This window comes from Rhinichthys klamathensis, unplaced genomic scaffold (genome assembly GCF_029890125.1).
Source record: "Rhinichthys klamathensis goyatoka isolate OS25496 unplaced genomic scaffold, OSU_Roscu_1.1 h1tg000121l_1, whole genome shotgun sequence".
NCBI classification, from domain to species: Eukaryota; Metazoa; Chordata; class Actinopteri; order Cypriniformes; family Leuciscidae; genus Rhinichthys; species Rhinichthys klamathensis.
In genome coordinates, this window is record NW_026606658.1 from 2850048 (window position 1) to 2868103 (window position 18056).

An 18056-nucleotide genomic window follows, 5' to 3' on the forward strand; every position below is an offset into this window, starting at 1 on the left:
GACCCTAGCTGTCCTTGTTTGTAGGTAGCCAGCATAGCTATATCACTGTGAGTACAGTAGACACCATAAATGTCATGGAATCTTAACCCTTTAATCCCTAATTTTTCCCAGACATGAAAATATCCTAATGATGTTTCATTAGTTGCCCGTTGAAATAATCAATCATTATTTTATTTTTAAAAATGTTTATGGAAAGTATGTTCAATCACAATTGTGACTGGTGGGATAATGTGTACAGCGGTGACATCAAAGAAGTGCAAGTGGTCCACACCAAGTGAGGAGTCTTAGAAAAGAGTGGAATATCAGCAAGGCAAAGACATAATTTGTAACAACACACAGCGAGGCAAAGACTGTTATGCTAGGTCTACCAGAACCCCTCACAACTATTTATGACAGGCAGGCAAGAGAGGTAAGTCTAGAAGGCTTACAAGACAGGGCAGAAGCACTCTTTGGAGATATAAATGTGACCAAACAACAGGTACATCATTCTTTAGGATTAAAGTTATATTCCCAAAAAAATTATTATCTAATGGTTTCAATCATCATATTTTCAGAGTGATATTGTAGGGGAGGAGACTCGAGCACAGTCTTAAGTCTAGGATCTGGTTTGATCAAAGGAGTGGTAGGATAACAGCATCAATCTTCAGAGCAGCCACAAAGACAGATGTCAGAAAGCCCTCAGTGTCCTTGATAAGACAAATATGCTACCCAAAGTCTCATAGCTTCACCACTGAGGCTACCACCCAGCAAGCAATTTTGCGTCTAAAAGACGTCTAATAGCCGTCAAAACACAGCCCAGACGTCTAGGCTAAAACAAGGCTAAATTTGGGCTGTCAGTGAAAATCTATTAGACGTCTAACCATAGCCCAAGAATAAGACGTCTAACCATAGCCCAAGAATAGACTAGTCATCAATTAGACGGCTATTGAACGACTACTATGATACGACTGTGATAAGAACGATATGAACGACTATGAAGAGACTTTCTTAACGATTCCCTGTCAGGCCATATAACTAGACTTGGCACTAGTCTACTATACATTACATCAATACAGCGTTTGAAAATCCTTGAAACAGTCGTCGGATCAACACCAAAGTAATAAGCCAAAAACTCAAAAGAGAAATTCATTCTAAGCTTCTTAAAGTTAGCATATACTGCTGAAATAATGTTAGGCTAGACTTAGGCTTGAGATAGGGAGCTACAACTTGAAACAATGTCATCAGTAAAGAATATGTTTGTAGTGAGTACACTGACCTTTTTATCATTGTTTTGTAAAGTTTTCTCATTCAGTGCAGTTCTATTTATTTTCAGTCCTCAGAGCTTTACATTCCAATTCCAGTGTATTTCTTACAGTTTTCATTATCACATGGTGAAGCTGCTAGCTGTATCATCATTGTCTTCAGGAATAGGATAAATATGGTCAAGTTCTTTGTGGGTAATGTTTGATCCCTTCACCTGGTGTGCAGTAGGATGCTTGCTGCCGTCTTGAGGACAAACTGTTGAATGGGTTACTGCTGAAGCTGGTGACTTTGCTGCTTGCTCTATTCTTTGGAGTTTGCTCTTCTATCTTCTGGAACATGGTTGAAGATAGATGGGACATAGTCGGGTGAAAGAGGGTAGCCACTCTTTTCCCCTAAAACATTAGTAAACAGAAAATGGCAACCATGACATTTTCTGTTTTTCTGTTGCCAATTTCTGTTTACTAATGTTTTAGGGGAAAAGAGTGGCTACCTTCTTTCACCCGACTATGTCCCATCTATCTTCAACCATGGAGTTTGCTCTTCTATCTTCTGGAACATGGTTGAAGATAGATGGGACATAGTCGGGTGAAAGAGGGTAGCCACTCTTTTCCCCTAAATAAACATTAGTAAACAGAAAATGGCAACAATTTAAACTTCTTTTAGGCTAGCTAACGTTACATCTAATCATTTCTGACACTTTAATCCAAAGAGACTTACAAGTAGCCAAAGTACTAACATTGAAGTTACACAGCAATTAGTCTCAGCCTCAGACGTCACGCCCACGGAACGTTGGCTAAACGTCTGATGCATATGGTACACTTAACTGGAAACACTTCAGGAATGTCGAAGTCGTCATCTGATTGGTTGAATTGTATCGGATTTCCGGGGGGCGCGAGTGTCGCGTTTATTTTCGGTCTGCCGGGAAACAAAGCGCAGACGTGTGATTGCGGAAGAAAAACTGTTGTGTTTACATGAGTGACAATGAGCATTTATCAAGATCAGCTAAACGTAGGATTCTCAAAAGTATGCGAGGTTCACGGCGTAGACTCTTTAAGAGATGTCCAGGAGTTTTGTTTGAGGCACTTAGTGGAGACAAAAAGAGATAGTTTAGCCTGTTTGCCGACGGGATTTGGGAAGAGTATTATTTTCCAAGCCTGGCCGACCCTTTGTCAGCATTTATAAGGATTCCCAGCAGATCCAACTTTACTAGTTGTGTGTCCCCTCCTATCTATTACATAGCTGTCAACCCTCCCGTTTTTTCCGGGTTTCTCACGTATTTAAGCTCTTTTCCCGCTGTCTTCCCGTTTTATTATTTTCCCGTAAAATATCCCGTATTTTTACGCTCTGATTGTGTGAGACGTACATGCTCGGGCAGATTCGGCTTGAAGTCGTTCATCGTCGGATGCGGCGCCGCGCGCGCTGTTACAAAAAAAGCTGTGCACACAGCCAAGCGAAATGGGGTCTTGCCGGTCTTGCGCACCCAACGCGCATCCAACTCGTGCGGACGCGTCAAGTATAAACAATTATACTCCGTGTCAGCGCGCGCTTTGATCGGTAAAGGAGCACAGACCTCTCCCTAATCATCTCCAGCAGCCCCCGAAGCACCACGTACTGTTTCCCTCGTAAGCTGATATTAGTATTTAAACATTCTCTGATAAAAAATGTTTAAAAAATGACACACTTTCTCTCATACACACACACACACTGTCTCTTTCTCTCTCACTCATTTGTAGTTATAAACTCTTTAGACTTTTAATGATTAGTGCTTTATTTTTAAAGTTTGTGGTGGGTAAGAATCTTGTAAAAAAAAATCCCTTATTTTGGGGATGGATTCCGGGAAATCTCCCTTATATTCACTGTTCAATGTTGACAGCTAGGATCTATTATGGAAGATCAAGTGAAGTACCTAACTGTGAAGGTAGGCCTATCAGCCGCGTTTGCGGGCAAACATGAAACAACAGACGCTGACATCGCAGCTGGCCGATTCAGTATTGTGTTCGGTTCCCTTTCAAGGCGGTCACTTCGACATTTACGTCGATGACGTAGTATGGGAACTCCTCCCCTTCTTCACTTCTGCTGAAATCTTATGGGCTAACGCCAGCTGGAGACAGCTGGCCAATTGACGCAAAATATGCAAATACTGACACGCCTGCTGGCAGTATAAAACGCATACGCACGTCAATTGCATCAGAATCCTTTTCTTCACGCTCAAATCGACGTGTGCTTCGAATTGGAAGATACTCTAACAAATCTCGCCATCGTTGAAGGTGCATCTGAAGATACCTCACTGTCTTTGGCATCCGATGGCATCCATCTGTAACTTGTGCTCGGGGCCTATCGTGGCCCCCGACACCCATTTGTTCTGCGTTGCCTGCATGGGCCTGGCCCACGCCGAGACGGCCCTGTCGGACGACCTCGTGTGCGCCCCCTGCGCGGACATGCCAGTGCGCGCCCTTAAGGCCAGGAGAGAAACGGCTCGAGCAGCTGCAGGGATTGGGCCCACTGCCGCCAACGAGCCGCTGGTGGGCCCACCCACCCCCAGGGAAAGGGAGCTCGACGCCGTCAGCTTCTCGGACGCTAGCTTCCGCCCACCCCGCGACGTCGCGGATTTCATCTCCTTTGGAGCTAGCGAGGAAGAGGACGCCATGTCACTCTCAGCGTCGGAGAAGGACTGGGGATCCCAGCAGGCCGCACCTCCCGAGCAAGGGAGCCCTGACCTCCAGGAGGAGCTCTTTAGGGTCCTTACTAAGGCCGTCGCCGAGTTGGACCTTTCGTGGGACGCACCGGATGAGCCAGCTAAGAGCAAGTTGGACACGTGGTTCCTTCAGTCGAGCCGCCGCCAGGCCGCGTCGAAGAGGGGAACCCCGTTTTTCCCGGACGTCCACGAACACGTGGTTAAGGCGTGGGCTGCGCCCCAGTCGGCGCGCACCCACTCTGCCACTCAGTCCTTGTTCGCACATGTAGACGAGGCGGTAGCCCACGGTTACGTGCGCATGCCACCCGTCGAGGAGACCGTCGCCACTCACCTGTGCCCATCGACGTCTGCACTGGGCGCGGACCGCAGCCTGCCGTCCAAGCCCTGCAGGTTCACGGCCCACCAGGCGGATAAGGCGTACGGAGCGGCGGGAGAGGCAGTATCAGCTCTCCACGCCATGGCCATTCTACAGGTGTTCCAGGCGAAGTTGCTTAAGTCCCTGGATGGCGTTGCCTCTGTTGACGCTGACGTCATCCGGGATCTCCGCTCAGCTACGGACCTTGCACTGATGGCCACTAAACGCTCAGCGCAAGCCATCGGTCGCTCCATGGGGTTTCTGGTCGTCCTCCACAGGCACCTGTGGCTGACACTCTCCGATGTCAAGGATTCCGACCGGAAAACCCTGCTTAATGCTCCCATCACCCCAGCCGGTCTCTTTGGGAACGCGGTGGAGGCTGTCACGGAGCGTTTCTCGGAGACCCAGAAACGCGCTAAGGCTATGAGCCACGTGATCCCGCGTCGAGCGCCCCCAGCTCGTCAGCGTTCGCGCTCGTCATCGACTAGCCGGGGCCAGCCCCAGAGCTCGGTGAGACAATCGGCTGCGCCGCGCACCGAGCCGGATGCTCGCGCTCCCCGGGGCAGACAGTGGCAGGGACCCGGGAGAAAGAGCCAGGGCCAGAGAAGGAGCCCGCGCCGAGGGAAGGTCAGCGCGCCCCCCTCCGCGTCAAAGCCTTCTTCCTGACGGAGCGGCCAAGAGGAAGAGAGAGCGCGAAGGAGGACCGGACTCCAAGCGCCGTGTTCTTATGCATCGTGTCCCTCATGTTCAGTCGAGCGACGACGGCATATGTGTGAATGTTGTTTGTTCAAACAAAAAATTAATAAAAGCATGTATCCCTTCACAAAAAGAGCTTTTTCTTCCTCTTACACCTCACATTGTGTCACCCGCCCTTTCACGAGACAGCGCAGGGTCACACTCTATGACTATAATGGCATCTCTTGGGCACGAGATCGCCAGCACTACACTCAGCCCACTGCGAGCCGCACTCCCACCAGGGCTATCAGCCTCGCGGGAGTGCGGCTCCAGTCTAAACACTGCACTGGGGGCGGCTATGACCGCAGTTCGAGCTCGCACTCTGAGTCATTTTCTAGGTGCGTGGGAATCAATTCCAGGCATTTCACCGTGGGTGTTGGGCTTAATTCGTCACGGGTATTCGCTTCAGTTCAGACGCAGACCACCCCGTTTCAACGGCGTGATCCCGTCATTAACTTTGCCCCAAAACGTTCCCGTTCTGAGACAGGAAGTTCTCAGTCTGCTCGAGAAAGGAGCGATAGAACCGGTTCCCCCGATCGAGAGGGAGAGCGGTTTCTACAGCCGCTACTTTGTGGTACCCAAGAGAGGGGGGGGCCTCCGTCCGATCCTGGACTTGAGACCCATAAACCGAGCACTTCACAAGCGCGCGTTCAAAATGACAACTTTGAAGCAGATTCTGGCGCAAGTTCGTCCCGGGGATTGGTTCGCTTCAGTGGATTTAAAGGACGCGTACTTTCATATCCAGATAGCAGCGCGTCACAGGCGCTTTCTGAGGTTCGCGTTCGAGGGCACAGCTTATCAGTACTCAGTACTCCCGTTCGGACTGGCTTTGGCTCCCCGCACCTTTTCGAAGTGTGTGGACGCGGCGCTTTCTCCCCTCAGGTCGAGCGGAATGCGCATCCTAAATTATCTGGACGATTGGTTGATTCTAGCCCACTCGCGAGAGGTGCTAATCGGTCATGTGGAAATACTACTTCGTCACCTGGACTCGCTGGGGATGCGTGTAAACGAACAGAAAAGCGTGTTCACACCGAGTCAGACCACAACATTTCTGGGAGTGTGCTTGAACTCTATAACGATGCGAGCCCATCTCTCTCAAGAGCGCATAAGGTCTCTGACATTGTCTCTGAACCGTTTCAGACCGGGCAGGTCTGTGCCACTAAAGGAATTTCAGAGGCTGTTAGGTCTGTTGGCGGCAGCTTCCCCAGTGTGTCATCTGGGGCTGTTGCATATGCGCCCTCTTCAAATCTGGTTGAAGCTCCGAGTCCCTCGGGGGGCGTGGTCGTTCGGACTCAGGCGCATCACGGTCACCCGCAGCTGCATTCGCACTTTGGTACCGTGGAAAAACCCAGCGTTATTCAGTTCAGGGGTTCCGATGGGCACCGTGGCGCATCGCACCGCAGTCTTGACGGATGCATCAACCTCAGGCTGGGGAGCAGTGTGCATGGGCGCGACTGCCTCAGGCTTATGGACGGAGTCGCAGCGAACGTGGCATATAAACCGCTTGGAATTGATGGCGGTTTCCTTAGCCCTCGAAGCCTTCCGGTCACAGTTAGAGCGTCAGCATGTACTGATTCGGACCGACAACACGTCGGTGGTCTCATACATAAATCGCCAGGGAGGCGTGCGCTCCAGACTCCTATTCAAGCAGGCGGCGAGTCTCCTGCTGTGGGCAGACCGGCACTTTCTATCCGTGAGAGCGGCGCATATTCCCGGTGTTTTGAATCGCGGGGCGGATATGCTCTCGAGGAATGGGATTCCTCATGGAGAGTGGAGGCTTCACCCAGGATCGGTGCAGATGATCTGGGATCGATTCGGGAGGGCGGAGGTCGATCTGTTCGCCTCAAGCGAGAACGCGCACTGCCAGGCGTTCTTCTCGCTGTCTCGTTCCCCCTCGGGACGGACGAACGACGCCTTGACTTCGCGCTGGCCGAGAGCCAGACTTTACGCCTTTCCTCCGGTGAAGATTCTGCCCACAGTGTTATGCAAAATCAGGGAGGAGAAAGCGTCTGTGATTCTCGTAGCCCCGAACTGGCCGAATCAGCCCTGGTTCGCGGACATGATGGAATTACTGGTGGACTCCCCGTGGGAAATTCCGCTCAGGAGAGACCTGTTATCGCAGGCGAACGGCACGGTATGGCACCCCAACCCCGGGCTGTGGAACCTTCATGTATGGCCGCTGCGGGGACTCTGAATGAGCGGGACGCTCTGCACTCTCGAGCGATGAGCACTATCGCTGAGGCGCGCGCCCCATCCACTAGGCGTTTATACAGATTGAAATGGGAAGTTTTCTCTAAATGGTGCCAGGATATCAGTATTGACCCGGGTAATTGCGCCGTGTCGGATATTCTACGCTTCCTTCAGTACAGGATGGATAATGGGAGTTTACCGTCCACTCTGAAGGTGTACGTGGCTGCTATTTCTGCATTTCGCCTCCCGATCGAAGGACAGTCGATCGGTAAACATGCATCGGTGATCAGTTTTCTCAGGGGAGCTAGGAGATTATGTCCGTCACGGCCGCCTTCTGTGCCGCCGTGGGATTTAGCCCTAGTGTTGAGGGCTCTGTCTCTTCCACCATTTGAGCCACTGGCTTCGATTGCGGTCAAGGAGCTTTCCCTGAAAACTGCTTTGCTTCTCGCTCTTGCTTCAGCGAAACGTGTGGGGGACCTGCAAGCGTTCTCGGTTCACGAGGACTGCATTCGTTTTGGACCAGGAGACTGTAATGTCACTCTTCGGCCAAGACAGGGGTACGTTCCGAAGTCACTCAATACTCCGTTCAAAGCGCAGGTTGTTTTACTGCCTGCATTGTCTTCTGAGTTATCAGTCTCGCGTGATATCGATGCTCAGAGCGCTGTTTGCCCAGTCAGGGCTTTACGGATGTATATGACTCGCTCCGCCGCTTTTCGTCAATCGGATCAGCTATTTGTATGCTTTGGCGGCGGCAACAAGGGACGTGGAGTTTCGAAACAGAGGCTTGCTCACTGGATTGTGGATGCTATTGCCTTGGCTTATGATTGCCAGGGGGTGGTCTGTCCTCTCAACATTAAGGCTCATTCGACGAGGGCGATCGCCTCTTCGTGGGCCTGGTCCAGAGGTATGTCTATAAGGGACTTGTGTCTTGCTGCTGGCTGGTCTTCTCAGAATACGTTCGCCAGATTTTATAAGTTGGATGTACCTTCTGTTGCGTCTCAAGTGCTTTCGGTGAGTTGAGCCTTCAGGTTGTGCATGAATGCTTGATTTATGTGTTGTGCTTATGCAACTGTCGCCGCTTTGCTGCTGACTTGTATTATACTTGCTATTACTCTGTGTTGTTCTGCCCTGAATGATTCAGTGCAAGACTTCCCTCTATTCATTTGCTTAGTTGGGATATGCAAATTTTGATGAGGTTTAGACAGCGCGCTATTGGCTCGCTTCGCCCTATCAGGAGCTCGTATTTCTAGTAGCGCAGCTATTGGATGAGGGTTCTGTCATTCTCGAGTGGGTGGGTTCTCTGCTCCACGGCGGGATTTGACACAGTTCCCATACTACGTCATCGACGTAAATGTCGAAGTGACCGCCTTGAAAGGGAACGTCTCCGGTTACTTTCGTAACCTCGGTTCCCTGAAAGGCAGGGAACGAGACATTTACGTCGAACGCCGTGTCGCTTGTTCATTCGAGCGTTCAGTCGTATTCTGATGCAATTGACGTGCGTATGCGTTTTATACTGCCAGCAGGCGTGTCAGTATTTGCATATTTTGCGTCAATTGGCCAGCTGTCTCCAGCTGGCGTTAGCCCATAAGATTTCAGCAGAAGTGAAGAAGGGGAGGAGTTCCCATACTACGTCATCGACGTAAATGTCTCGTTCCCTGCCTTTCAGGGAACCGAGGTTACGAAAGTAACCGGAGACGTTTTCTTCTCCTTCTTTGATTTTCTATGCTGACTGACTTGTTGCACGCCGGTCTGTTGTTGTGGGGACATTTCCACGCCCCGAAACGTGACGCTGAACGAAACGAACTGTAATTGGTTGTTTGACATGTCAGTCAAACGGCCTTATGGGCGGGCCTTGGCCAAAGAAAGCTGCTATGAGTTCCAGACCTTCAGCCGTGAGCCGTCAGTCTGAAGGTCTGGCTACGCGAGACTACACAGCAATGCACTTTAGTTGACAGAAAAGAATACCAACTAGTAAATTGATTAGCTTTACGGAGAGATAAAATCTCAAGCACTCAGTCAGTGTGTTCAGCGAGAGAAAATAAATAACCAATATAAGTTGGTTTGACGTTGGAAGTTTGACATTTGTCAGAGATTCATCTCCGAAACACTCAAATTACATCAATAACGATTTGCCATAAGAACGAAAAACTGTTTGTGATCGAAGTGGTTTAAAATGTAGACGGGAACACACAGTGTAGTGTGTTTTAATCGGCTTAACTGTCTCGCAACCTATACATTTTGAAATGTAAAACAACAGATAGGGACCGTCTACAAAGTACAAAACGAAGAGGAAAAACGTTCAATTGTTTCATATGATTTACTCTTTTAAAAAAGGGTGCTCAAACTGTGCACACAAAGCCTTTAAACACACACACTCAATCTCACCTGGTAAAAACACTGTAAATGTTATACATTGGGAAGAATACAATTAGTGATAATGTTATTAAAGACAAAGAGGTTTTATATTTTGAGTAAAAACCTTAATATTCAATCCCAAAATTCAAATAGTGTGTTATATTGTTAAAATAACTAAATAACTGCTTTCAGTTTGTTTAACTGTCATAAGTGATGCAAAACAATGCAACTGAGATTCAGATGTGCAAATAAATTTGTGTAAAATACATATAGACTTTTTTCTTAATATAGAGGGTGTGTGTTGTTGCTGGTTCCAAAGAACATTTTGATGAACATTGTCTTTATTCACAGAATCACAGCACAAGGTAGGTTAATTTGACCAAGCCATAATAATAAAGGCTTTTAAACTTTTTCAGTTGAGAGTGCCTTGGAGTTCTCTTTTTTGATCTTTAATAAATAACGGTTGTTTAAACCAATGAGCATTAAGCTGTGTCGTCAGTAAGTCGTTTCCCATCATGCTTTTGATCAGCGCAGTCGGTGGAGAGCAACTGCGCGCGACTGCAGAATCCGACACGTGCGCCGTGCGGTCGCGAGAGTTTTTTGACATACATCATGACATCAGAGCAAGGCGGACCGCACTCGGACATGCATCTAGCGCTGATCACCGGTGGTCGGTTCTGCCCAGATTTTGCTCATCTCAAACAAGCCTCATGTCTCTAGAATATGAAAGCGGATCTCAAATGAGAGAAAAATAAAGTGAAACATCAGTCAAATCGGACTATGTGCCAAATAATATGAAGTTTATGCAGTTTTGATAATGGCATTTATTCCTGTGAAACAAAAGGCTGATAACTTGCACTTTGTGACTGAAAGAATGTAGATAATAGTTCTGGTGGATGAAGGGCCCCAAAGCTCAGGGGCCTGCCAATACCGCATCAACAGTCGCATCCGTTACTGTAAACCTTTATTTTTGCATGATGCTGCATGCACGCCGTTAGGTGTCAGTATAAGTGTACACTGATCAGCGCAAGATAAACCAAAACTTAAAGGGATGTTTCACCCAAAAATGAAAATTATGTTATTTATTTATTCACCCTCAAGTTGTTTCAAACCATGAATTTATTTGTTCTGCTGAACACAATAGAAGATATTTTGAAGAATATGGGTAACCAAACAGTTCAGGGGCATGACTTCCATAGTGTGGGGGGAAAAAATGGAAGTCAATGGTGCCTCAGAACTGTTTGGTTACAAACATTCTTCAAAAGATCTTCCTGCGTGTGTATATATATATATGTATATATATATCAGCGCAAGATAATATATATATATATATATATATTATTAAATAACGGTTGTTTAAACCAATGAGCATTAAGCTGTGTCGTCAGTAAGTCTTATATATATATATATATATATATATATATATATATATATATATATATATATATATATATATATATATATATATATATTATATATATATATATATATATAAGATGTTCCTCAACTGTCTTTATTTACAGATTTATTTATTGTGTTTCCTAGAGCGGGCAGTTTGCATGATCAACAACATTGGCATTACATATCTCTTTCATGGCACATGCCACTTGGATACTGATGGGCCACACAATTAATGTTTAATTGACATTTATTTTAAAATATCAGTATTTTTTTGTCACAATTACTTCAGTATAGCTGCTCAGTACATCTGTCAGTCACTATACCGGAGTCACTATAATGGAGACTCGGTGTCAGTGTTCTGCGATAATGTCAGTGGCACATGCCACAAGTTTTAAGCGACACATGCAACTATCCAGTGACATTGATACATGCCTGAAGACCGGATGTGCCAATAAGCATGCATCAGATGCATGTTACTTAATGTTAATACCGCCTCTCTCTAAAACCATAGTAGATTAATATAAAATCTCTTTCAAATGGTGTTAAGAAGCCTTCACAATCTTTTCAGAATTGTTTTCTTTTCTAATGCTTTACATTGGTGACTAATATATTTTTCCATAGTTCTGTTAACTTATTTATTAACTTATGGCATTTTGGTGGAAAATAGGCTATGGTTAACAAACATAATATGGCATAAGAAACCATGATTTATTTAATCTGCCTGCAAATTGATATTACATTATTAAAATAATTAAATGTGTATTATTATAAAAATACTCTCAACCAGAATGCCACATTCATACAGTGGGCGAAAAACAGATTGATGCTCATTCATAATTTATCTCTCTTTAAAGAGAATTTAGAGAGAATGTTTTTGGGACAGTGCTGTATAAGGCAAAGGCAGCTAACCAATTTGAGTTTATTCATCTGCTTGGTTTAGATATGGGTCAAAACTGAGAAAGCAACTTCACACAAGTAAGTAGATCCACAGGATAAAAAGCCAACTGTGTCAATGTTTTCTATCATCTATCAGCATGTTTCATCTTTATCTCACAAGCAGAAAGGCTGGAACCCCTCTCAATCCTAATCACATTAACTAAAGTGTCTCCTTCCTTTATGATTGTTTTAGTGATTTGATTTGTTTTGTTTATTCATTGGATATGTTCCTCAATCAACTGGACTTCATTTATTTTGGTGAACACATCATCACGATTCCCTTCAGATGCATCTCATCAATCATATCCTTTCAGCATATCACTCTTGCCCTGTCTATACACACAATAGCTATTCTGATTGTCTATCTTGATTGTCATTATCACATAAAAAAAAGACAGTTCTTTGTTTATTCTGCTTTTTACATTTTATCCATCTATTTGGCTAGCAATAGGCTATATATGGCAGATTGAATTATTGAATGATAGAGTTGTTTTGATTGCATTGGTTGCTGCCCTATCAAAAAATGTTTTTCACCAACACTACAGTAGGTGTCAGAATTTGTTCCCTATAGGTATTGGAATCAGATCTTGACCAAACTTGTCTTTTCTTTGGAAAATTATCAGTCTTACCATCATAGTGTAGGTGGGATCATGTTTGGTGGTTAAATGCCGCAAGTTTTATGGAGCGGTTTGTCTGTCTGTCATGCGTTAAAAACAGTATTAATAGTATTAACTTAATAATATTAAATACGTTAAAAATGAAAATATGACTGAATAAATAATTACACTAATCAAAAAAACTTCTAATTTCCAAAAAAAAAAAAAAAATGTGTAAGGGGCTTTTATTTTGAAGTGTTAGTGTGCTACGCCTTCTCGCTGTTGTTTTCTGTTTCTCTCAATGCTCACGTGACGTGTGACAACGTTCTTCAGAATGATTCAAGTTTTCGCTGAATCAACGCCACCAATGGACTTTAGACTGCGCGTCAAACGGTGATGAATGACTCTGAACACTAGTCTGCTTCTAACAGCTAAAATGGGAATATTATCTAGATGCCTGAATGCGTTTTCGAGATATGTGTTGTGCAGCTTCAGACAGTTTTCAGTCAAGTTAACTTGACTTTAAAGTGCATGTCAATGTAAAGAACTGCCCTTCAATGAACTCTCGTCGTCTTTTAATTTGCGCAAGCTGCTCAATCGCTAATAATGTCACTTGTGGAGTCTGATGAAAACACTCCGCTTCTCAGAGGCGATATTACAAGGTAGGTTGTGTGATAATTGCATTTGTAATGACGCAGTCTGGCAGGACTGATCTTGTTTTCTTTTATTAATATTCTGACATTATGTCTAAACTGAAACTATTTGGCTCGACCAGTTAAACTTGATGATAATGTTGCCTGTGTGTCATGTCACAATGGAATTTCTGTTACTGATGCACAGCATGATGATGTGTTCAAATTATATGAAGTCACGTCAGAGTGAAACTTTAGTAGTGCAGTGAAGATATGCATAATACTGTATCTTGCATGAGCTGTCGTCCTCCTAATGCATGCAATTATTGTGACTAAATAGGCTAAACATCTTAAGTGTAACGTTAAACAATCAAGAAAGAGCTATAATTGTTAAGTCCAACTTCTCCTTTCCTCTTAAAGTGATGGGGATGCAGACAGAAACAGATGGAGGTCCATCAGGGTCATGTACTTTACCATGTTCCTCAGCAGTGTTGGTAAGAAAACAACTCTCTTACACTCACTTTATAAATCCCAGTCAGATTGTGCGCACATGCGTCTCCTCCCCGAAATAACCATATATGGAGATTACAACGCCTAGTTTTACTATGCTTATCCTCATCTGCATATCACTTATGATTATTCATCCGCGTGATACCATGATTAACGGTAGGCTACAAGACATTAGAAAAATATGAAATACGGATGTGCCGTCATTACATTAATAAAAATAATTTAGTAGCCCATCCTTGCCTTGTTTTTGAATAAATAAATCAAATAGTGTAAAATACATTTCAGAGAAAGGTTTTCTCAATCTTTTCCACTGGCCAAATAGTATTTTTAATTGATTTATATTTTTAATGGAAACAGACCGTGTTGTGCATTATTTGCATGAAACTATTTTCTCAGACAATCTGCTATCATGATAAGCAATTATCTCTGTAGTTAAAACATTAAAACACAGCATGCCAGAGGGAAAGTGTTCAAAAGCATTGCATCCACAACAAATATTTCTATTTATTGAATATAAAAAATGTTGTAACTTCTCAGTAATGATTTTGTGTAGTTTAAGTGTTTAACTTCATTAATGAGAATGGCATATTTAATCTAAATGTTTATATCAGAAGTAAAACATAGTTTAAATCATTATTTTATTTATTTAAACTGTTATTGTGAACATGCACTGTATTTTTGATTAGGACTCATAGTGAAGATTTAGATTTACAAAGTTTAAGTTTTACTTCATCTGCTGTTAGATAGTATATGCGTGAGTTTCACTAAACGGCCCAACACGCTCGCTGGCGCGGACATTTAAGAAGGGATGGATATTGGTTTCAAGTGATAGGCTTGGTGAGTGAAATTATATTTGTATTATCTTTCTGTATGTATAAATTTCTTTTGATTTTCTGTCTAAAAGTGGCCATAAAGACATTTAACTCCAGCTCACCATCGGTGTCGCCAAACTGGTCCGTCTCCAAAACGTTCGTACGCATGGGTCAGAGTTTGCGTGCAGGTGTGCAAATTTTTTATAAATCACAACTTATGCGTCGGAAGTGGCGTACGCCTCTTTCAGGGCCTGTTTTGTGCGTACGCAAAAATAAGGCCCCAGATCAGTTAACGCTGCTGTGCGGTTATGAATATGAATTCTGCTGTCGGTTTCAATGAACATAGGTACCGATTCAATTTAGAGCTGAAAACCTGCTCTCACAAGATGTGTCTGTTATGTCAGGACATGTTGCGTTTAATTGTACACTATGCCTTAAAAAAAAAAAAAAAAGTGTAACTAGAAGGGATCTGTCTGTACACATTTTGCACTTGCAATTATAATGTCCTATTTAGTAGATACATGAATGTTATTCACATCGTTTGTGTAGTACAAAGTACTACTTAAGTGACACGTAATATATAAGTGATTGCAATGTTATTTTTTTTTAGGTTTTACGATTGTCATCACTTCCATATGGCCCTATCTGAAGAAAGTAAGTACCGGTATACTTGCATTTACACATTCAATGTACACATTGTACTCAAGCTATACATTTTATAAGTTCATGCATTACTTGGGAATCAAACCCATGCCTTTGGTGTTTCTAGAAACTTCTGTTTGATTTACAGGAACAAAGTATATTCTATGCAGTTGCGATTTGAGTGAAGTGAACATTCATTAGCATGGGAATTCTATAATTTTTCTCTGTACAATATTTGATTCCTTGAGCTATGCTTGATTTAAAAACTAGAAGTGAAAAGGGGAAGTAGTTATATATGCATTTCTAAGAAATGCCAAAGAATCAACTAAAACCTGTTTGAATATTTAAATCTAGCGATTCCCCTGAGAAAGTTAAATATTTTCTAAAACAATCTGTTGAGGTTTAAATTCTGTAATTGAATATACGTATATAGGACATGTGTTCCTCTTTTCAAATGTGTCCTTACTCCTTTGTGTAGACTTTGCAGAAGTGTGAACACTTAGAGCTAGGGTTATTCAGGGTACATTTCTTAAAAAAAATTTAATTTAATTTAAAGCACAAGTTCGTAGATTTTCAACCTGCTTTATATTGTTACAATATCAGTAGTATATGTAAATGAACAATTTTTACTCTTTATTTTGTTTGTTACCTGTTGTCAGCAAAAGATGCAAAGCGTGTCTTTAGCTGCTCCTTACAATGCTCTGGATCTTTCACTGAAAACTGAAAATGACTCTTTCCTGCCAAACGTTTACTTCTTGAATTGTCGCACCTGTTAACAATACAAATACAAAGTTGAGAAGTATTATGTAAGCACACAAGGTGAAACAATTTAACATCAGTTAGGCACAAAGTTTTTTGTGCTTGCTTGGTTGCCTGAAGGCCGCAGTGCAAATGTTATTGTTGTGCTGTATAGATGCAATTTGGGTAGTTTTATTCAGTTACACACAGTAAGCCTTGTTAGTCTGTTACTGTCTTGTAAGTCCATCAATCATGATGTGTGTGTTTTTAAATTATTTTTTTTTAGATTGATGACAGTGCAGATGCCAGTTTCTTGGGATGGCTGGTTGCTGCCTATAGTTTGGGTCAGATGGTGGCCTCACCCCTCTTTGGATTATGGTCCAATCACAGGCCTCGGCGAGAGCCTCTAGTCTGCTCTATATTGATCAACATCTCTGCTAACATTTACTACGCCTATGTCTACCTACTTCCCTCACACAACAAAATTCACATGCTTTTGTCCCGCACATTTGTGGGCATTGGAGCAGGTAAATAAATAAATAAAACACACACGCACACACATAGTACCTGTCAAAAGTTTTGAAACATTACAATTTTTTAATTTTTGAAAGAAGTAGTCTCTTCTTTATTTAACCAAAAATACAGTAGAAACAGTAATTTTGTGAAATATTATTTCAAATTAAAAGAACTGTTTTCTATTTGAATATATTTTAAAATGTATTTTATTCCTGTGATGGCAAGCTGAATTTTCAGCATCATTACTCCAGTCTGCAGTGTCACATGATCCTTCAGAAATCATTCTAATATGCTGATTTGGTGCTTAAGAAACATTTCTTATTACTATCAATGTTGAAAACAGTTGTGCTGCTTACATTTTTGTGGAAATAGTGATGCTGTTTCAGGATTCTTTGATAAATAGAAAGTATTATCAATTTTTATATATAAATCTTGTAACATTATAAATGTCACTTTTGATCAAATATATTGCATCCTTGATGAATAAAAGTATTAATTTCTCTCTTTAAAAAAAATATCTTACCACAAATGTTTAAAAATAGAAAACAATTATTTAAAATTTTAATAATAATTCTGTATTTTTTATTAAATAAATGCAGCATGGAGCATAAGAGACTTCTTTAAAAAAAAACATTTTAAATAAATAAATTTCAATTGAATATAATGTTAATATAGCAAATACAAATTCAGTAAACAATTATTATCAAGCATAAGCTAAAATACTTAATTTATTTGCAGTGCTAAGGTCTGTCGTTCTGTCCTGTAGGTAATGTAGCAGTTGTGAGGTCTTATGTGGCTGGTGCCACTTCCCTGACGGAGAGAACCAGTGCAATGGCTAACATGAGCGCCTGTCAAGCTCTCGGCTTTATACTTGGCCCAGGTTTGTGTGAAGTCAAAAGCATTTTACTTACAGATGGCATTTGGTGTGAAATTGGTCTATAAGAATAGTAATTAGTTTGATAGTGTCTTTATTTGATACCTTCTTAGGGCTAGTTACCATTAAAAAATGATTAAAAGATGTTGACTGCCTTTGTTTTTCAGCTCTGCAGGCTGCTTTGTCATTCATCGGAGAGACTGGCGTCAATGTGAGATTTATCCAGCTTCAGGTTAATATGTACACTGCTCCAGCACTGTTGGCGGCCTGCTTCGGGGTCATTAACATTCTACTGGTTATATTAGTCTTGAGGTAATGATATAACCTGAGTCTTAAATACATGTATTTTGTATATATTTTATTTATTTGTATTTTCTCTTCAGTTCTTCTATATTTAACCTTAGCACCGTGTTTACACCATACGCGTCACATTGTGCTGCAAAAGCAAGAAGCTGTACACTAGATGCGACAAAGCGATCATTGCAAATCCATTTGTCCTTCCTGTGAGAAGTATTGCGAGTGCTTGCCTTGGAGTATCATAAATAGAACGAGGCATCAGTTCACTGTCGGGGATTTGTCATGTTGTGTCGTGCCGCATCCAGTGTAGACAACATCACTGATTGTCCTTTGTCGTGTCGCGCCACTCGCGTCTGTTGTAGACATGGTGTCAGGCATACATCCTATTTGACTGTACTTGAATAAAGCAATGCATGGAATTTAAAGTGTTTTCAATTATTTAGGGAGCACTGTGTGGATGACCATGGAAATCATATCCCTGCAATTAACTACACCCCAGAAGGTAAGAGATTTATTTTCTGATGTAAATG

The 18056-nt window shown here is 42.8% G+C and overlaps 1 protein-coding gene across 3 annotated transcripts in view; it reads left to right on the forward strand.

Moving 5' to 3' along the window:
- mfsd8 (major facilitator superfamily domain containing 8) overlaps nucleotides 1-18056 on the forward strand; it is a 34848-nt gene that overhangs the window by 14199 nt on the left and 2593 nt on the right. The window contains exons 3-9 of one of the 3 annotated variants that reach the window (XM_056255532.1): nucleotides 11914-11948; nucleotides 13558-13631; nucleotides 15070-15113; nucleotides 16126-16366; nucleotides 17122-17235; nucleotides 17397-17541; nucleotides 17970-18028. In XM_056255532.1, the coding sequence (XP_056111507.1) occupies nucleotides 13601-13631; nucleotides 15070-15113; nucleotides 16126-16366; nucleotides 17122-17235; nucleotides 17397-17541; nucleotides 17970-18028 (634 nt within the window). In that variant the 5' untranslated portion in view covers nucleotides 11914-11948; nucleotides 13558-13600. Of the gene's footprint in view, nucleotides 1-11913; nucleotides 11949-12820; nucleotides 13168-13557; nucleotides 13632-15069; nucleotides 15114-16125; nucleotides 16367-17121; nucleotides 17236-17396; nucleotides 17542-17969; nucleotides 18029-18056 lie in introns of those variants that run through there. The other 2 variants (XM_056255530.1, XM_056255531.1) reach the window with 2 other exon arrangements.